Source organism: Anopheles nili, chromosome 3 (assembly GCF_943737925.1).
Source record: "Anopheles nili chromosome 3, idAnoNiliSN_F5_01, whole genome shotgun sequence".
Classification (NCBI taxonomy): Eukaryota; Metazoa; Arthropoda; class Insecta; order Diptera; family Culicidae; genus Anopheles; species Anopheles nili.
Window position 1 is genome coordinate 34,045,495 of NC_071292.1, and position 21,546 is coordinate 34,067,040.

The window sequence follows — 21,546 nt, forward strand, 5'->3', positions numbered from 1 at the left end:
GTTGCTATAGTTACCAATAAAATGGGGCGTTTGTGTCATTTAGAGCTTCTGTCACTGTCACTCTGATTCTCTCTTTCTCTTTCTCTCTCTCCCTATGTCGCTTTCTTTCATGCTCAAAATTTATTTATGCGTTTGTTTGTTTTATTTCGCTACTTAAGATCGCGCGAACATAAGTGGGTGCAAACCACCGAACATCCTCCCAGTTGGGTGATTATCGCACCACAAATCGACGCAATTGTTTCGATCGCTTCGCGAACAAAGAGCATTATGTTAAACGTTTTGCCCTCGGTTAAACCCGACGCTGCTCTTTCCTCGCTCGCGCTCGTAACAAATTACGCAAACGTTTTTACCATCGATGGGGATATGCTGTTTTTTGTTGCTGTTGTTGTTGTTGTTCGGGAGGTCCTTTCCCATGTGTAACACATCAGCGGTGTGGGTTCGGATAGCAATAAAAAAAAAACCAACCCCAGCATTATCGATTGCCGATCCTCGGAGGGATAATTATCGCACAAATCGGCTTTGATTGCATGGGGTTGGGAACCACACGCGGCCTAATTTGCACCACAATTAGCTCGATGAAGGCAAAACGGCGAATGGAGGTGCCACTTTATCCACTCCGAATCCCCACCGCAATAGGAAAATTGCAACCGCTACGAATGCGATTTAAATAGCACCCACCCCAACCGATGTGAGAGTGTGTAAGAGCAGCATACATAAATGGGCTTTTTTCCGATACACGTTGCGTGCGGTTGCAGCCACATTTCATCGGGATTTAGGAGCAACGAGCGTTAAAGCCCACTGGGAAGCTGCACATTCACGTGTGGTAAAGTGTCGAGAGCTCGTGTTTTGCTGATAACTTTAAAACGATAACAATTCAAGCAGCATCATGCATGTCCAACAACAAATAAAGCGCGGAATAACAGCTGCGAGATGTAGATACAGTAAGATGCTAGGTAGCCTTAGAGATAGCGAGACAGACGAGCGTGAAAAGAATCAGAGAAACAGCGAGAAAGAATGATCGAGAGATTCGAGATCCTTTTGGGAAGTCCTGCGCAAAGCTAAAGTAGAGCGGCTAACATGCACGTCGTGTCGTTACTGCGAGATGGCCAGAAAAAGAGCCACAAGAAGCGTGGACTGACACCAGCAACATCTCACGGAGCGTTCGAACGAAGGACTTAAGCGATACCTGGTCGAGATTCTTCTTATTGTCAGCATTAGGCGGTCCCGGAAAGCAGACGTCACGCTTGCGTATGAGACGAGAACTTGGCGTGACGTCGCGGGAAATGATAAAATTAGCTAAAGCAACCGAAAATGGCGCCGTGGCCTAGAAGTCACTGATCTCGCCCTCCGTGTCCGGGTAGGTGCAGTTGAACGGATTCCGCAGCCAGTGGCAGAGTGACTTGTTGTCGGGTCGGTGACGCTTTTTTCCACCAGCCCCAGGCACCGATTTCTGGTGCGCTCGAGATGCCGCAGATCCAAAGCTCGACTCGTCACTATCGCGGACAGTTCCGACACTGTGGTAGCCACTTTCGGCACGTCTCGAGATGCCAGAGTGTTTGGACGTGCGCGGAGTTGAATCATGTCCGCTGTCGTATGCTTCTGGCGTCGAGAGAGGCAACAGTGGCAAGCTGGGTAGATTCGAAGGTGGCAACAGAGTGGCTGTAGGTCCACCTTTGAGTTGTGTGTCGTCCTCATCGCACATCAGCTCCGCTAGAGGGTTTTCACGGATGTGCGCGTGTGGTAGAGATTCGTCTGGTTCCAGCAGTTCATCCGTCGTTCGTTCCATTTTGGGCAGGTTAGGGTCTGAAGCCCCATCTGGATGGCGTAGAGAGGCGTATTGTTCCATGCCTGCGATCGCCACAATCCCCGTCAGACTGGGTAGAGAGCTTTGGCTTGGAGTACGTGACATGGCCATCGATTGGCGACAGTCACGACATCGCGGACTCGGAGGACGGTAGGCTGGTTCGCTGCAGACACTTCCCGGGCCGGCATTGAAGCGATAGGCTGGTTCACTGTACACGCTACTGGTGTCTCCGAGTCGGAAGGAAGGTGTCACTTCGGCCATCGCTAGCTGGGACGTGAAGATCTCGCGAAGTCGTGCTAGCTGATCAAACTGGCTCCTGGAGAAGGATGTGGAGAAAAAGCGTGTAGAATCAGGGCAAGAAGTTCCCAATTCCCATGTTAGCAGAGTTTAATATCATATTCGGATCCAGCTTCGAACCAGCTGTACTACAACATATACATCTGTTGGTTCCAGTTGCTCTATTAGTCATATGTGTGGTTAGGTACAAGTTCAGTTTGGTTCTGACGTTTCTGAGTGCAATCCTCAATCGTCAACTTATATGAGATAGTATAGCTTTACTAACTACTATTCCAAGGAGACCGACTGAAAACCATATTATTTTGGATGGAGGATTCTTGCTCTATACCGGTTTGCTGTCATGAATCAACATTCAGGCTATAGTTTTCTGTTCACTTGTGAAACTGAACCAGAATAGAGTCTATATGCTCAAAAAGCTATCTTCCAAATGAGTGTATGTGAAAAGAGTATTCGTAACCAAAAATATCACATATCCTGAGAACATACAAGGTGTTGTTTTTTGAAAGGTAAAATAACGGTGCATATGGTACAAATATTTAAGCACCTAGTTTTTTAAGGATTGTTACAAAGATCGTAAACAGCATAAGAATGATCTCTTTGGCATACGATCGACTAAGGGACGTGAAAATTAACGTTGATCGCTAACTCTTATTACTACATTTGACAGTTCTGTCAGTTCTTGGTGTATTGTCCAAAACAAAGGAAACAAAGAGCATCTCCCATACATCTTCGTAAGGTCCCTGACACACGTTTGAGATCGACCGATCACTCACCTCATGTTTTCGCCGATAACACAATCACTAAAGACGTCCCCACCGACATTGAAGCTCGACACGATGGACAACTCGCCGTGACTTAGCGCACTCAGTGGATGTGGTTCCCTGCGAACGACGAAACAAAGCAAACGTAAGACGTTACACGATCATCAGATTAGCTTCCGACTAGCAACCCTTAACACTTACCCTGCTTTCATGGTCTTTGCGATCTCGTCCTCCGTCACCTGCAGTCCGCAATCCATCATACCGATGTTGTGGCTATTGTGGCTGTGCACACTCATCGCGTCGTCTCGGGACGCGTGTCTCGAACACAGCATGTGGATGCTTTCGTGGGAGATCTCGCGCGATCCAAGCGGATCCATCAGTGGTAACGCCGGTGGCACTTCCGAGGGTCCACTATCCTGATCCTCTTCTTCCTGCGTGATCGCGTCCGTCTGCTGTTGGTGCGTGTGTGACGCCCTATCACTGGCCAGAGATGCCGCTCGCGATCGCTCCGAGTGATTGTCGTGGTGAGAGCTCACGGAGGCCGCTGCTGAAGCTGCTGCAGCCGCCATTTTTGCTGCAGCACTGACGGAAGCGTACAACGGTGGACTCTGCCGATGTTGCTGGGCATGTGCTGAGGCATGTGACGTTGGCACTGAGGGATTCGGTTCAGCATCGAGACTGTACGTTTGCTTCAAACCCGTCCGTACGTGACTCTCGGAGCTGTTGGCAGCCACAGACGTAGCCGCAGTGAAGCCACGCATTGCGATCGGATTCACTAGCTGCTGTTCATCGCCGGTGCGATCAAGCTCGAGCGTCAGAAATCCATCCTCATCCGATCGGCTCGGTTTGAACTTTGGCAGGCTATAGGTGGCGTGATGTTTCGTGTGCATCGGTGAACTATTCGCCGACAGCGATTGCTGCAACAGCTGGATGGATTGGTTCTCAACCCACTGGCGGATCATGTTCTTTTTGTGCGTGTCCATGAAACCATACCCAACGGCGGCGTTTGCGGCCACAGCCGCACTCATCTGTGGCTGACCGGCTTGTGTTCGCGGACCATCCACCCAAGTTTCGCACTTCTTCACGTGGTTGATCTCACGCAGCAGGTGGCGCGCTTCGTGGACCTTCGATTTGGAAACCCTCGGCCCATCGATCCACTTCTCTTCGCTGATCTGTCGGACGGGACTTTCGCGAGCACCCGCCGAGGAAGATCCTGCGGCAACTCCTGGAGGTCCTGTGGTGACTGGTCGCCTCATAGGCGAACCCTTCGGTGTGGGGATGTTTGAGCCCTTGCTGACGCCGGCCGCGTGTCGGAAGGCGCCCGCTATCACTTTGGGCGAGGCGTGTTGGGACGCGATCTGGATGGCGTTGGAGACCAACTCGGGACCTCCGGTGGAACTCTGCTGATGTGCGTACGAGTGCTGTTGGCTTCGCTTCAAGCTGTCCGTTCGTCCAACACCCACTGATGTCGCAGACATCGTTGGAGCAGTCGTCGTTTGAGCTGCGAGAGGACACAAATGTTCACAGGACAGGTTCTTGAGCAGACAACGCGCCATCGTACTTACCCTTGGAGGTGTTTGACGCCGTTGCCTTCTTCTTAGGAGAAGGTGTCGCAAGTGCCGAAGGTCCTTTCTCTGCTGCCGAGCCTTTTAGTGCCTTGTTCATCGCACACCGGTTGTCACCCGAGTTCAGGCTCGGCAGGTACACCGGTGGATGTTCACCGTCCGTGGGGTCATCACACGGGCCCATGTAGATGACGGTGTCCTGCGAGAAGTCCGAACTGGACGGATCGGGACCCTCGGATGATCCACCCGACTGATGCCCGCTGGAACCGGCATTAAGGGCTTTGTCTCCCAGCAGATGGTTCCGAGGTCTCAGCCGTCGTCGCATCCTGTGGATCCTTGACGCCAGCTGGATCGTCGTCAGTGTGTCTGTGTGTGTCTGTGTGAGTACAGGAAAAAACAGGAGTTCGAAAAAAAGATCTTCTGGATGATGATCAAAGACGGATGAACCTGTACCTGCGTGTGTGCGACGTGGGCCACCACAGCGACGTGACAGGTGATTGGCGCGAGACAGTCCCTTAGAAGAGGCGTCAGTGGATGGTCCCGATTGGGTGGATGCTTTTGTCCGCTCAGGATCGCCAGCAGGACATTCCCGATGCCGGACAGTGGTAGACCTCCGTTTCGATTGGCACAGCCTCCGAGATCGATCAGATGCAATCGACTCCTTCCACCTTCGACTGGGGATAAAGTGAGAGAAAAAAATCGATGCGCCATTCAACGCTCTCCTTCTCGCTCGATCGTTCACTTATCTCAAAGACACTTACCACCACGTTTCCCGGACAGACTGTACTGGTAGACATGCAGCGTGTAGATAAGCGCGGGTTCGAAGTTACACTGCGATCGTCCTGATAGAGCAAGGTCGAGAAAAAGGGCCGCTCGTTCAGCCGTTGGTGCCCGCAGTTCCGTTGGCCGACTGAGAAAGTCCCCCCGGAGGTACATCCCGGGCGAATCGTCGGATTCTGCGAAGCGAAAGACAAAGAAAAGGAACAAAAATTTAAGCACAAAAATACAAACAAAAACAGAAGCGACCCGTTTTAAGGATGAATTGTTTTTTTTTCCTTTCTCTCTTTCCTTCCTTTTCGCTTTGATAAACGATTTCAACTTTATCGTAATCGATTTATGACGGAATTGAAACTTGTTTTCCATTCTGGGCCCATTTCTCCGTCCACCGGGCGAGTGATTGCATATGCGGCTCGCTGTTTCGGGAGCGAATTTCCTGTGCGATCCCTTTTTTTTGTTTGCCGGGAACGGTTTATCGATTGTGGCACATGTGTGATTGGCCAAAAAAAAAAAAAATAGAAAGCCCATTCTTCTGATTTTTTTCTATTTCATCTCTTTCTCTCTCGCACGCGTCCTTCGATTTGGCAACATCACGTGGGAGACATTTGTCTCGGGGTGCGTCTGGAAAAGCTGTGTCTCGGCCACTTCTGTTCGTCCCTTAAATGAACCTTATCAAAATTCCAAGCACACCCACACACACCCACGCCTTCTATGGGTGGGATGTGCACCCTTTTTTTATGTCATCAATTTCGTGCCCACTATCCCCAATCCGGGAACAGGGAAAAACCTGCCCCGGCGTGGCGTGGTTATTTTGTTTTTCCTTTCACCGGTTCGTCCTGGCCAGGAAGGCTGGAGGATCGATTTTCCTTTCACCCGATGTTCCACGTGACCGGATTCGCTTCCGAAAGGTGGCAGGTGAGCGAAATGTTTTTTTCTCCACCAGGGAAACTGGAACACACGCCTTAGAAAGGCGTCCAACTTGGGCGTAGATGAATTACGGCGATACTCCTCGGCAATTACACGACCCTTTCCGTTTGGCACGACCCTGGAATTACACACACACACACAGAGCGGCGCGGAGTTCGTTAAAGTTTCGCTCAAATCTGTCGCCCGTCCCAGGATGGTGGGTGGAGGCAAAAAAAAAAGGATGCTCGCCTTCTTTTTCCGACCAGGGAAACGATGGACGAAGCGAGTAAATCGTTTGACGATTATGAGGGTTCTAACGAGGGGTTCGTGCGCCTGTGTTCCTCATCCTGTCCAAAAACCCCAGCCCGGTCAATGGGTGAATCGTTCCAGCTGACACTAGGACTCGGTGTAGGTGGTGGGTGGGAAAAAAAAAAACGAAAACGGATACACCCGGAACCGGAATGTCTCGACGATGGGAGTTATTTTTGTTCGCTCGTTCGCTTCGAAAACTCGCGTTTCCGGCTCCGGTTTTTGCTGCAACACAACTGGACATTTATAAATGATTTGATTGAAAGGCGAACCATGAGGCGCCGCGCTACGGACGGATGGACGGACACGTCCAAAATCCGTTCCAGATTTTCCCGGACAACGAAGAACGTGTGTGTGTTGGTTTGGGAAGCTCAGTTTCTTGCGACATCCACCCGAAAGGGGATCGACGTATCGGGCAGATTGAGTTGTTTGTTTGTTTGTTTGATTGATGATGATGATGATGATGATGATGATGATGATGATGGTACGGAGAAGGATCCAAGGATGACGACTTTAGCTACGTTCAATTTCCATCGCATATGATGTTTCAACCGGACCGATGGAAGCCAAACGAGATGGACGAACTGATGGGGGCTTTGTCAAATGAAACTCTCCGCTCGGTTCAGTATGGTTCTGGCGAAGTTATTGCACATCGAAAAGGCACAAAGACGCACACAGCTGCAACATTTGATCTGATAATGGTAAATTAACCCGTTGCTGCGTTGGAATGCAATCGTTTTTGTCGCACAATGTCCCACCTAGGGTTTGGGGCTGTTAAAATCCAATCAATCGGAAAGGGAAGCGAAAATTCGCCACCATTGCTAAAAGTGCTTTTCCGAAAGTGTGTGCGATGAAGAAAAAATTGCACCCAGCTCGATTGACTCGATTGACCCGCCCCGTCCGTGGTGGGTGATTTCGTCGTTTGGCATTCGATCAGCCCATTAGCAAATCAGAAAGACATAAATCTTCATTCACTCTCGCGTTGATTCTCGCCGTTCGGGTTTGGCGCGTTTTGTCGCCGATTCGGTGCTCGGTGGAAAATATGGCGCGGGGGAAAATCCACCAAATCGTGGCATAAATTTCCACTCTTTCGTGCGCGAGACGTTGGACGGAGGCCAATTTGAAATGCCATCGCGACCGTCCGTCGAGACGAGAGTTGGACGGGAGTGATCTGGCAAGTGTCAGGTGCGCTGATAATGGGCGAATCATTATCGTAATGAACGTGGCCCTTGCTTTGTGGCGTTCCTCGGAGGAGGAATGCGAAAATTCAAATTATCGGTATTTTTCCGCGCACACACACACCCACACACACCCAGACAATCACAAAAGAACCGGCTTAGCGTTTTGGTTGTTGGAATTTGGTGCACTTTGCAGCGTCCGGAAAATGTATCACACCGACAGCCGATTTGGTCGAGCACTCGAGACATCGATGTGGGAGGGAAAATGGGCAAACATTGGTTGGAACACTTTTCCGACGACCAACCCCCGGCACTGGAAGCTGGGGATCATGTTCCGGCCGGTTTTCGCGGTTGATTTCATCCGCCAGCTCTTCTCGAGCGCTCGAGTTTGGCAGTGAAATGGCCACTGGCGGATGCTGCCGGAAAAACCGATGTCAACAGTAATGAAATCAAATAAATACCATAATTGCTCGAGCGTCCTGATTGCCACCATTATCGTTGGTTTGGGTGGGTGTGACCGGACTGCGACCCGTCAAGAGGCTTTATTTACGGTTCGGTACCGCGACAGGACCAGCCACTCGCTTGTTGGGCCACGGCTGAAGGTTGATAAAATGATGTTCTGCCCTCGACCACGGTGTGGGTGGAAAATGCACATTTTCGAAACGCCAACACAACCGGGATTCGCAAACTGTAAAAGCCAGCTCGAGGGAAGAGCTTGGAAATTTTTCGTGACATGACTATTCCATCCCGTGAACCTCAACGCGTGGCCCCCTCGTTGCCACGGCAGCGTCGAAGCTAACCAACGTGGAAATGATAAATGTTGATGCTATTAGTGAATTATTAAACAATTAATTTGCACACGCCGACGGTGGCCCATCAGATGAACTAAATGCGTACGAGCTAATCCCGGTGGAGCTGATGTTTGGAGCTGTGGTTTCGTACATTGACTGCGCCTGTCAGGGGTGGTCGATTCGATGGCACGATTCCGGGACGAGCTCCGTACGTGAGTCGATAGCATTATGTGCCAAGAACAGGCCGCACACTGGGCGTGTGCCGTTGATTTGTGGACAAAAATTGTGCATCCGACATGCGTTTATTTGCGTGTCAACGAACAACCGTTCGGTGAATGCTTCCTTTTTTTGCGGGAGATCATCATCGCAGTCATGATAAACGCACCACCATCATCATCATCGTCGTCATCGTCATCGCCACACACACGCGCGCGCTCCGGGAGAAGTGGAATGTGCTGCAAAAATGAATGGGGGGAATTTTGCAAATCCCCGATGGTGCAACCCTTTTCCCGGTGGATCGATGGTGGAGGCGGATTTTAATTGGAATTTCGCAAACCGCGATTCAGGAATGTCAATTATCTAGTTCCACGCTAGCACGAATGGTTTGCGAATAATTGTCAAATATTTAGCTCGCTCTTCTGCCGACCTGCGGGCGCATTCTTCGCTATTGGTTCGAGCAGGTCGAGAAATTAGCGTCGCTTAGCCGGTGTGGGAATGCAATAAAACAGGACTCGGGGATTGTCGTCACTTTTTGTTTTCTTCTCCCCTCACTCATTTACCGTCGGCATTGGAAAATGGAACGTCAACGGGTTTGGAGCGTCACACCCTAATCAAGAGCGGCGATCGGACGCACCGACGCAATAGCACGTTACGACTTAAGGTTTGCCCGAAAGCGGTGCAAATGTCCAGCTAAAACGATTGATTCGTAGCACGAGAGTGAGCGTTTTGTCGTGATTCAAATGGGACGTGTTTTACGCTGCACAAAAACCATTCACGAAATGGTTCTACTGCACGATAAGCCGCACGCTGTTCGTGTGGCACGTGAATTAAAATCGCATTTCTCATCAACCGGAAAGCGCAAAGAAAATAAAAAAGAGAGAGAGCTAGGAAAAACGCGAAACGCCAAGCCAATTCGTTTTACGACCTTCCGCACGCTCTCCGGCAACAAGCGGAAACAAGCGAACTGCAATAATATTTTATTATCTCATGAATTCATTATTATTATCTGCGCTGCGTGGGCCACGGGAAAACCGGCTTAAATCCCGTGTGTGCCGGTGCGCTCGAGCGGAAGTCGTCGGCTTACCGCACTGGCAACCTTTTTTTTTTGCTCTAACCCCCATTTCTCGTGGCCTCCAGGCGCTGAATTAGAAACCACCCACCCCCACCGTCGGGGTTCTTAATCATTCGCGAGCTTTTTCCAACCGGGCAAGTCCGGAGGCTTTCCGGAGGCTTCCCCGGGCACCGGATGCGTGCTGCAGTGTTGGTTGGGTGAATAATTTGTGGGCTGTTGGATCATGGTTTCAGCCTCCCCCGACGAGTGGCTTAAACCACGCACACACACACACCCACACACACACAAGTAGACTCGAGCGGAAGTTTACTTGGGGGTTCGCTTTAAGTGCACGGGGCTTTTGTGGACGGGGCTAAATTAAATAACCGTTCGTGGTAAGACCTTGCTGGCGCAAAATTCGTTTCCACGCGAAATCACCGACTCCCGTTTATACTGTACCGTTCGCGACTGCTTTCTCGAGCGGGATTTAATTACTCACAATGCGAAGTATTCTACAAAACGCGAGCAAGTATCCTTGCGGTGTGGGAAGTTCTGCGGGCAACGATTCGATTTGAGTGCTGCAAAAATCGTCCCCGATATGCGTTTTAATTGCCATGGCGCGCAATAAAACCACTTTTCACAAGTGAAAGCAACTGAACGGTCCAATATCTGGATGGTGGGTTGTAAACCGCGAGCGATCCATCAACGGTGAAAGGCCACGCGATCGAACCATTCGAGTGTGATCTGGCGAGTTGTGGTTTCTCGAAAGGCCTCGAAAGCTCCCACGCGAAAAAAAAAACAAACAGCAAGGATATCATTCTCCAGTTCCACTCGCGGAATGGCGGTCTTGAGCGGGTCGTAAAAAATGTGGTCGACCGTAAAAATGATATTCCGAAGCACTCGATGCGAGCGAACCTCATCAGCCCCCCAGCCATTAGCGTTGGATGATGGTTTATGGAGTTTTAATCTGTTTTCGCTATCTGCACTCAGTCTCCAGGTTCAGGTCGTGATGCGGGCGAGTCTTGGAGGGCTGAGTGGAAAGCGTGTCCTTCCGGTGTGCCGCTTCCGGTGCAAAAGAAACGCACCGTGGGTTTATCATGCCGCAATGATTGACCGCCTTTTTCTCCCCGGGGCCACCATTCGCTAGATTTTAGCCAACAATGTTTTAGCGCTGCAAAAAAAAGCGATATGAAAGGACGAAAAAGGATTTCGCCAACCGAGGGGCTCCATTCGCGGTTGAAAGGGTAGTAAAATTTTTAGCATTCAAATGAAATTGTCTCGAGCGCAGCGGAACTCGAACGAAAACGACCCTCGGTGAGCCCCTCGAGCAAAAGGACGAAAAGGATCCACTTTTTAGGGAGCTCCTTCACGTGAAGACGCAAATAAAGCGCACAAGAAAACAAACCACCGCCCCCGAGGGGGCACAGTTACCCCGACCGGAACTCTCAATCCTGCACCCCCATAACGGTTGCGGCTACTAATCTACTAGCGTTACGTTGGAAAGTTTGTGCCGTTGCACCCTCGAGGGAAAATGGCTCAGTCGCGGGGACAAAGGGAAAAATCGCGCGCGGGCATAAAAGCTAATCGACTGATGGCTACGGCTCGAAGGATCGGCCTTGGCAGGATGCATAAATGAATAGGAAAGGGATTATCATTGGCAGCACAATGCTCATTGTTCGCAGCCAAGTACCGGAACCCGAGGGAAACCCGAGGGAAACCGGAGCGCTAAAGGTGTGGTAATGAAATAAAATGTTGGTTTTTATTCACTTTCACTGGCGGGCTTGGTGCGTGTGTATGTGTGTGTACGCAACTCAACTAAAGGCTCCATGGGAATTGATGAATAATGTCGTCGGCATCGTTCCTTCCGCTTTTGGGTGAGATTCAACTTTTTTAGGGCAAACAAATTGTGGGGAGCAAACGAATAAAAAAAACCCGAAATGAAAACTCTAACCCACCATCGGATGCCAGAAATGAGGTATGCATGGAATTTAAAAACATTCCTACCGATAAATCGCACCGTCGAGCCTCGATTCGTTTTCCTCTCGCACGGCGATAACACAGGTTAAAGCGAGGCTTGCCGCGGACGTCGGGAAACAGAAATGAGCAGAAAATTTAATTTTCCCCTAGTCCCAGCCAAGGTGGGAAAACTAAATCATGTATTCCGATTGCGCCACCACTAATGAGCAAACCTGCAAACTCCCATCGTGCACCGGAGCTGATGCAAACCGATGCACCAAAGCGCCCGGCTTAAAGTATTTAGTCTTCGGTGAAAGAAACTAATTGAAAATAACAAAACTTTGCACCGGCATCCCTTCCCTCTCTCCTCTTCCCTTCGCCCTCGCACGAGTTCGATTGCTGGGCTGGGAAGGAAAACATGGCTTTGGAATTAAAAACTTTTAATCTCCAGTCTGGCGTATTGCGAAAAGGGGCGATTTTTTTTTTGCTCTCGCTCTCCTTCCGGTGCCCCTTTTGCAGCTCGCTTTTCTCGCGTCTTTATGTGGGTGTGTGAGCATCGGCCAGCAGGAAGGAGGGAGTTTTAGTTTTTCCCATCCACACTCCCGGGCAGCTAATCCTGCAGCTTGTGCTGCCGCTCGCTCATGGCACGCAAACGCAAGGAACACATCCGAAGGAAGCGAACGTGAGTGGGTTAAAGTATTTATGAAATTTCTCATCATAATTTTGTGGCACAAAAAACCCGCACGCCAGTAACCGGTGAAGCCGGTTCTTCGATTCCGGGTCATGGCGCAAAGTCAAAACTCAACCGACCCGGTGGATGGGTGCAAAAAGAATAATCAAAGTTGCTCCACGCTGCAACAAGAACACGGCAGGATAGAGCGAGACGCACACATTCTCACTCTCTCACTCTCGCTCTCTCACACACACGTCTCACTGTGGTGAGCAGAGGTGGTGTGAGAAAACCATATGATTAACAGGATACATGAAAATTCACTTTTATCTAGCCCGGCCTGCTAGATCCGACCCAGCCAGTTGTCACTAATCCAGAGCGAGTGGCGCTTTTGGTGTGCGGTCGGTGGTTGGTTCGTCCCGCTTGTGCTTCCGGGGGAAAAAAAACCCCTCCCGACCACCGTTTGGGGTGGCATTTTATCGATGCACCCCCGTTGTCGGCCGGGTGTACGCTTTTTCCCGCTTCAATTACTGCCAGCTCGAGCCAAGAGATCGTGAGGTGGATTTTTGGACCCATCAACCCACCGGTTTTTCGGTACGTTCGGGACTGCCCGCGTGCAGATAAAAACCGAACCGGACCTGTCCTGGACCGAAAGGACTCGCAGGATGCAGGACGGGACGTTAACAGCGACAGTACATCGACATCGACCGGTTGTTGTTTCGGTGTGACAGTTTTCTCAGCGAACACGAAACACCCGGCGTCTGGTGTTCCGGTTCATCGGTGTCATCGTCATATTTTTGATGTCCATCTCGTGCCCGGGAAATGGGGACAGGGATCCGCGTGACGTATCAACGCCCGAAAGGTTCGTCAGCTGCCGACGGTGCTTTACAAACGATGCTGGGAAAACTACGGTGCAGGGAACATCGAAAATGTAAAATTTAACTACATACAGCAGAATGCACATTTTTCGTACGCCCACACACGCACCCCACCGCTAAAGGTCCTGTTTTTAGTGCTGTTTGTGGCCTTCTCACTCTCTCTCTTTCATTCTCTAAAGCCATCGAAGCGTTGGTTTGGAGTTTCCGGTTACAACAAAGGGGACAATGTAGCCAAGTGGAATGTTTTGCTGGAGTGGGAGTCTCGACAGAAATGTAAAAAAAACGAAAACCGAAACAAAACGCCGGAATGGCTGGTTCCCGGAAACGCAAGCCGCACCAATTTGTCAACGGTTTAGCCGCCGCGCGCGCTCGACGCCACATTCCGGTGTCACATTTCAGACAAATGTAAAATTTACACGCCACAGAAATGTGATACGTTATTGGCAAAAAAAAAAATAGCAAATAGAAGGGATTGGGCGCGTGGCCAAAACGAAAAGCCAAACGAGCCCGCAAATCGGTTCCCGTTTCCCGTGCGCGTATTGTTTGGGGTCCACTTCATCACGGCGTGTCACGGCTTTAATCGCACTAAAAACCCTGAGCGAGCGTGCGGGGACGAATGTTGGCAAATTTGCCCACCTCTCCAGGTTGGCCTGATTGGCTTACGATGACATCGGTAGACCGGTCACATGTGCATAAGAGGATTACGGCAATTTCAGTCCCACACAGGCTGGAAGAACGAACTGGTCGTGCCGGAACCAGACCGGTGACCTCCTGAATGGGGAGTCGATTTTATTATGACAAGTCCTGTCAGTGGCCACCCTCTCCATAAGTCATCGATGAATAAATTAGCCATCAAAGGACGATTATTTCGAGCAATTTGTACCGGCAGACGATAATAAATGTAAAACAAGTTTGCAGCTGTGTTGCAGCCTCCATGGCACTCCGGCACACGTGTGGATAACAGAAACGGAAGCGAATGAAAAAAAGGGCCCACCTCGGGAGGATGGATCCTGCCAGAGAGCTAAGCCAGATGAACCCAACACTCAACATGCAAACAAACCCTAGCCGCTCGTGAAAACGGGACAACCCGTCCTGGAACGGGTGTGATCGATGACGAATCCCTATCCGGAGACTCCGTCCGGTCGTGTGGGTGTGTGTGTTGGAGTTGGATAAGTGATTAATTACCTGTCGCGTGTCCGGCGAGTAGATCCCTGGAGGATGAGCCCGGTTTCGTTGCGTTCACGCCAAGCGCACTGACGCGCACGGAAAAGCGAGCGCCCGATTTTTGACGTTTCTCATTAATGCCCTTGTACAGCCAGGCGATGGCGCACGGTATCGCCCCGAGGTCTCCCGGGGGTGATGCCACCGTTCCGAACATGGTGCGTGATTGACCTACAATGGAAGAGAGAGAGAGAGAGAAAAAAAAGGAAAGATAGAACGAAGCGTTAGTGATTACCTTGGGGAAGCTGTTGCGAGATTAGAGAGACAACGGTGAAATTTGACACGCGCGGAAAACGTGTTGGAAAAGTCGCAACAATCTGCATCTCAAGAGGAAAAAGGGACACCATCGAACGGACGAATGGGAAATGCGCCTACGAGGTGTACTCGAAAAAAAAAGGGAGGCCTAAGTACAGTCGACAGAAACACATTCCGGGTTCGTATGAGCACACAGCTGCAAGCGAAAGGGGATTTGCGTCCGTCCGTCCCAAGGAGAAAGCATTCGAAACACATTCCCGATTCCACGGCCTGAGGGAGAGTGAGTGTCGATTTATCCCTTTCCGGGCACACTTTGGGCACATCCCGGAACCGTGAACACTTGAAAGTGCAATAAAAAATGGCCACACTGACGCCGCTCGATGCGGCCGGAGCTATCGATCGATTAGGGAACCGTCGTCTTTCGGTCGTCGTCGGTGTGCCGGAAGCGGTATATTGACATCCCTTTTAAATTTGCCCTGCTTCTGTTTTCCCTCAAACCACGTGGCCATGTACTCTGCAACCAGGGTTTGTTTCTGTTTCGGTCTCAAAAGTAGCCTCGGTTTCTCGCTCTTGGTGCCCGTGTCGGAGGGACATTTCACTGCCAATGTGGACGCATATAGGCGATATTTGGAGCGCTGCGAGCGATTTATCTTGCCGAGGCTGAAGGTGGAATAAATTTTGCACCGACCACCATGCGCCTCCACCGTTACCGTGAGGGTGGTTGGCATTTTTTGTCTCTCTCTCTCTCTTTTGCGTTCGTTCACCGCCTACACGACAAGACTTATTTTGGGGCCCGTCGCTTCCAAGAGGTACAAGTGTAACGGCAGCTGTGACAAACTTTGGAATTAAAAAGAGAAGCAGTGGAGGTACGAAAGAAGAAGAAAAAAAACAGAAATAAAATACAAAATAAAGTGTGGTGAGCATGAGAAAAGAAAAGAAAAAAAAGGCAAACCAAACAGCAACAAAAAAGAAACACAGCGCTCGTGAAACTTCAGCAGAAGGTTTTTGCATCTTGTAGCGAGTGGGTGACGTGTGTTTTTTTCTCTCTTGCTCTCTCGCTCTCGCTCTCTCTCTTTCTCTCGATTGCCCTCTGGCGTAAGCTCGTGACCCGACAGAAGGCTTGTCGTAGTGAAGGACGAAACTTTGCGATTAAACTTTGCCCGCACGCAAACCGGGTTCGTTCGGATCTCCGGAGCGCCTTCCGTTGGCCGAAAAAGGGGTCGAAAAAGGACGAGGCTATAATCATAACAGCCTGCGGTGAGGACACCGTGTCAACACGCGCTGATGGGCGGTGCGTTTCTCGTCCAGACGAGCTTCGGAATCGGATGCACCTGGTAAAAGCTCGGTGACGGTGAAAAGCTGGCCACCATCTTACCCAACCGACTGCTGGCCAACAGATGCTGCGCTACTTTGTTGTGAAAATTGTTAAGCCGTTTACACCGTCCACAGTCTGGGTGAGTTTTAAGTAGCTCCACTGTCAAGGTAAATGGTCGTAAGCGGGATTATCGACTCCATGATGGCTGATGGAGCGAACGGGGAATGTGTGTCTGTGGACTTTTCGGAAAGTGCTTTCAGGGAATAGAAAAGGGGTTGAGAAAAATATGAACCAAAATGTGAAGTGCGGCATTTCACCACACACGACACACGTACCTGCTCCGGGGTATCCTAGCGACAAGAGACATCCATCCGATCCTTCCAGCACAGCCGGTATCACCTCGGAAAGGGCCGTCCCGCAGATGTCTTGCTGCAAGTAAACGAAGCGTGAAGAAGAAAGACCAAAGAAAAAAGAAGCTTGTTAACGCACGAATGGAAAGGTGAAAGTGCCCAAACTATCGGGAATCGGGGCGGATTATGGCTTTCAGCTTAATCCCTGAAATATTACTCCAACACCTGCACCCGGAGGGTGCTGCAGGTGTTCGATGGCGATGCAATCGGGGTCGTTTCCACTCGTTAAATTAACACCACCTGGCGGTACGCTTTTCCACGGCACCGATACCGACGGCGACCGGTGATGATTTTGTATTAAGATCACGTTTTTCATTAGCCAACTTTTTGTCACCTCGCCCGTTATTATCATATCTTTCGCCGTGGCGCTATGGCGATGATAATGCCGGCGGTGGAATGGATGGCATCGTTGCCTTCTGCCAGCTTGAGGGGTTGTGTTCGCCGTTTCGCAAGAAATATTACACCCACCTGGGATGAAAGGATGTGTGCCAACCGTCTGTTGGATGGCTTGAAACCTTCACAGTGTTATCAGAAGCAAGGCGCGTGCAGCTGTGCACATTCGATCAATTTCGTCGAGCCACAATTTAATGAAACCATCCGTAGCAAAACGTGCGTTTATGTTATTTTATGGAATTTCCCTATTCGTAGCATGCCTTGGGGTATGATAAGGATTTAGAGAAAGAGAAAGAGAGAGAGCTAACGCACGTTTAAAATCGATGACGTATAAAAACGCCGACGTGGTGAGTTTTTAAACTCACCAACCTGATGTATGTTTATTACACCATTTAGGGGGATTTTTTATGGGTCATAGGGATATTGATTTTTTTTTGTCGTGTGTTCACTTAAAACCCTAAAAACGAACGATTCCCGTAACACGGCATTTCGCTTACATCGCTCGAAGCAATGCAAACTCCCACCCACCGAACCCGATTGGGAGATTGTGCGGGAGTGAAATGGGAACCGTTATTGATGTGAAATCATTTGCCATACGAATCGATGCAAGGGCTGAACTGTTTTGACAGCGTTAATGGACGGTAAAACGGGCAGTCCCGCCAGGGGCAGTCGAACCCTTCGCCGTGGCCCTTTGATTTCACACCCGAGAGAGGGTGGAATATTTTATGACCCACCACTCGATTACGCTTTAAATAATATCTCAAATCGTGCATCGCTTCGTGCGAGGGTTGCGAGAAAATGGCCACGCAAAGGGGGGAGAAGTTTTTCCACCAGCCGAGCGGCAGTGAAGGGATGGTCAAAGGCAATGGACCAGTTTCGGGCTCGTGCAGTTTACAGCCCATTAACTTTGCCGAGGTGTGATCAGTGGGCACATCAATTATGCACCATAAGTAAACTGGCGCTGTGGTCACGGACATTTCGGCGAAACTCGCACAACCGTCCTCGGCACTGGAATGTTGGGAGGGTTTTGACTTGATTGAATATCGTTAAGCATCGGTAAGAACACTGTTGGGAGGGGAGGCACGTTCGTTTGGTAAGGGGCGCAATTTCCCAACGCGACGTGAAAAGCGCGGGAGGGCTCTAACTCAACACAACCCAACACGGTCACAGTCATGTGCAAAATGTTGATGTTGAGTGACATAATGTGGTGAGTTGTCTTTGTTAGTTTTTAAGTGAAGTGAAGCTTCAATTGACGTCCTTCGCATTGACAGTTCAACTGTCACAGCCTATTAGTGGCAAAAAGAATAGCCTTAATGAAGCTTTAGGATGTTTGTGACAAGCAAAAATGAACTAAAATAAAACTAATTTCACATAGATAATACTACGATAATGTTAAGCATACTGTTTAACCATTATCCTAACAGCACTGCAACCCTTTTCCTAATGCTGCTTTATGACATTCCCGTTCACATATGCTATTCATTTGAGCGCCACTGTACCCGTACCCAGGTGGATTGGAGCTCGATTGCACTGGTTTGATTAGTTGATTAGATTTCGACTGCCAAAGCTACCATTCGTCTGCGGTGATACCCCAACCCCGGTAACAACAGTATATACTCTGCCACGTACCTGCGAGTCTTCGGTCGTAAATAATGCATCGAATGCAAACATTTTCGGTGCGGACACCATTGGTCCGCGTTCGGACGGAGCCATCGCTGTGCTGCTTTGCGTCTCGGTAAGCGTCACCTGACGCTTCTTCTTGTCCACGGTCAGGTAGGTGGGTGTGGCGGCACTGGTGGCAGATCCTGGCGCCGGCTGGCCGTCCTGCTGTTCGCCGGTCGCTTGCCTCGGTGGGTCATCGGACACGCGGAGCATAACTTTGACCTGCGAAAGATGAGAACGGAAGCCGAAAATCGAGGGGTGAAAAAGAGTGGTTTTTGCCGCCTGTGAGCTGGAAAATGTAGAGGAGTGTGTGCGTGGCCATACACAACCAAACAAAAGGGCGCAAAGTGCCCTGGGAAGGTCTTTCCGAGGGTGAAACCGTACCAATGTCGAGCTCCCTGTGTGTGATCTAACGAATTAAAATGTTATACGATTAATGTCACCTTCCCGGCGAATAGGGGATCGGGAAGAAAGCAATGTTGTGTGCCTTCCACTGACCGGCAGATTCGGCGACAGTTTATTTATTTAGAAGCATTAGAGCAGCACACCCACACCAGCGGTGGGTGGTTGGTTAACTGGACGACAGCAACTTTCCCGATTGCTTTCTGGGAAATGATTTTACGTTGCGCGTTCCTTTGCACCGAAGCACCGGACAGGAAAAAGGCGGTCTAGTCTCGGTCGAGTGGTGGTTTGGTAATGAAAAATAACCACTTTAGCGGATATTTATGACCGTGGATGTACGGTACTTGGTGTTCACCGGAGAGCTGATGCACCACAGGAGGGCCCGCTATGAGTAACCGCTTTTACGGTGGTGCTGGAACACGGGAATCCGTTGTGGAATTTGTCCCGAACGGACAGACGATTGTTTTCCAACTGGGAAGGAATTGTGCGCAGTGTATGTAATACATCAAATCACTCACAATTTATCCCAATGATCCGCGTTTTCATTATGTCACCTTTTCAAAATTAAGGAGAGCGCAAAATTCACCGTAATCAGAATATCATCATCCGTTCCTGCAAGCTCACACTCGCAAATCGTACTTGTTAATTGACAGTAACGCGTGAAAACACGGCATAAGCGCATTTTGCTGGCGCTGATGGTGATGTTTTCGTCTCGTGCATCGTTACCGTTACAGCCGTATCCGTTTATCGGGAGAAATAAATCGCACCTGTCTGGTCGCAATCACACAAACAACTCGCCCTGGTGTGTGCGTGTGTCATGGCGTGATTGGTGTAATTATGCATATGCTTTATGATTATGATTTTTTAAATACCACCAGAGTGATGGCGCTTCCCTGCCATCGCCATTGGCATTCGGGTTTGGTTGTGGTCGAGTTTCTTGCAGGGCTCTGTTGCGTTTGTGGGTCGTTTTATTTCGCTTAATGTCTTGCTTGATGATCGGATTACGCGCACAACCGGCAGACAGGTGGGTGAGTGGGTGGAGAAAACATGGAAAAATCTACAAAACCCCTCCAAAAAAACACGGGGTCACGATCAGCGCTGGCGCCATCGTTAATGCTCCAAAAGCAATCGTAGTATGCCATTTTTATGGTTCTTTGTTTACGGTCGTGTTAATGGTCGTTATTTTTACGACGCCCAAAGAAGGCTCGTGCGTGTGTGTGTTTGTGTTTACATATGAATGGGTGTAATTTAATGTCACTCGCTCAAGGACCCCAAGCTGGTATAGGGATTGGCGTTCGTGAGGCGAAAACAGGTGATTCAAGGAGCCGGGAAAAATCCTGACCTATGACGGTCGATATTTTCTAAACGAGAGGAAAAGAAAACAAAAAAACCCGTCTGGAAAACGGCCCAAATTTACGAGTGTGTAGAAAACCGAGACACATTCGGTGTTTATGCTGAGGTACATGCAACCTAATGCCGGGGCTCTTGAGCCATTGGAACTACACGTCTCAATCGATTCCGTCAATTGGAACGGTATCCTTTTACCGTCGACTGGGTGGAAAGGGTCGAGTTTCGCAAGTGGTAAAATGGTGTATCGTAACAAGATCGCTCGCACACCGAACGGAACGGATGCTTGCCACTTTTCCGGCCATGTAAGCGTTGTGGTTTTCAAGGGATGAAAACCGACAATTGATTTGCCGAAGCGTGAAAACCTATCGCCACCCTGTGCCGAAGGATGCGCCCCTGGCCGTACTGAGAATTGCATGATAGGGCGATATTTTTCATACCATTTGTTTGCTAACCCAGCCCGGAACACAAGTCCCGAAAGGCTTCAAAGCACTCCCTCACATGGTTCGTTGACGCAAGCGTCAGGCCTGAAAGATGCTTGTGCGTGTGTGTGTTTGTGGAACTGAGCCCGGGAAAAATACAACCCTAAGCAGATGCGTACTATCTGCTAAATGGCCAAAAAGGCACCCTTCGCTACCCGGCTAGGGAAGCACCAAATCTTGCGACCGGGCTGACACCAACGGAATCGAAATAGATTGATTTGTCCACACGTAATTAACTTAATTCAATTAACTTTGTGGGTTTTCCTACCATGCAGCCATTGGCCCCTAACCGACCGAAGCCAGAAGCACTGATCTTCCATTCCTTTGGGCTTGTCGGGCGAGCTGGCGGGCTAATAAATGCACTCGAAGGAAATTCCACCAAGACGACCCTTTTCCGCAACACGCAAGCCTAATATTTCACCCTCGCCGGCGCGGTTTCTCGAGCCCTTCGGGTCTATTAAGACTTTTCCACCCTTCGAGAGCTCGAGGGAAAGTTCGATCCCTCGTTACAATAACCACCGGAATGCATTTTTCAGAGCGCCCATTGGTGGATGAGTTTTTTTCCCCATTTCTTTGCTTTTCTCTCCCTTTTAGCTAAAGCCTCACGGGAGCCTCCGATAGCGGGTGGGTCGTGATCGATTAATTAAACGAGATTTGACCCCGCGTTTCCCGACCGAACGATGCAGTGGCTCGAATGGAATGCGCTCGGTTGGATCGAAGCGTTCGGTTGGTGTAATGAAATTTAATGCCTCAAATTGAGCCAGTCCCAGTCCGGGTATGGCTGGAATGCCGTCCCTGAAGTACGTTATCGTGCTGTGTGGCATTCAACGGGCAGGTTTACTGGAGAATTGACACGCGGTACGCGCCAAGCAAAATGAGCAGACACGCGCTCTAAAA

At 49.9% G+C, this 21,546-nt stretch overlaps 1 protein-coding gene across 1 annotated transcript in view; it reads right to left on the reverse strand.

The window, feature by feature from the left end:
• Window positions 1–1,324: 1,324 nt before the first annotated feature.
• Window positions 1,325–21,546, reverse strand: part of LOC128724117 (kinesin-like protein CG14535) — a 78,967-nt gene continuing 58,745 nt past the window's right edge. The window contains exons 5-13 of the mRNA XM_053817882.1: window positions 18,386–18,640; window positions 16,289–16,382; window positions 14,348–14,554; window positions 5,189–5,383; window positions 4,881–5,101; window positions 4,428–4,803; window positions 3,064–4,363; window positions 2,875–2,982; window positions 1,325–2,120 (exon numbers count right to left, since the gene is read on the reverse strand). Coding sequence (XP_053673857.1) covers window positions 1,325–2,120; window positions 2,875–2,982; window positions 3,064–4,363; window positions 4,428–4,803; window positions 4,881–5,101; window positions 5,189–5,383; window positions 14,348–14,554; window positions 16,289–16,382; window positions 18,386–18,640 — 3,552 coding nt within the window. The remainder of the gene's footprint in view (window positions 2,121–2,874; window positions 2,983–3,063; window positions 4,364–4,427; window positions 4,804–4,880; window positions 5,102–5,188; window positions 5,384–14,347; window positions 14,555–16,288; window positions 16,383–18,385; window positions 18,641–21,546) is intronic.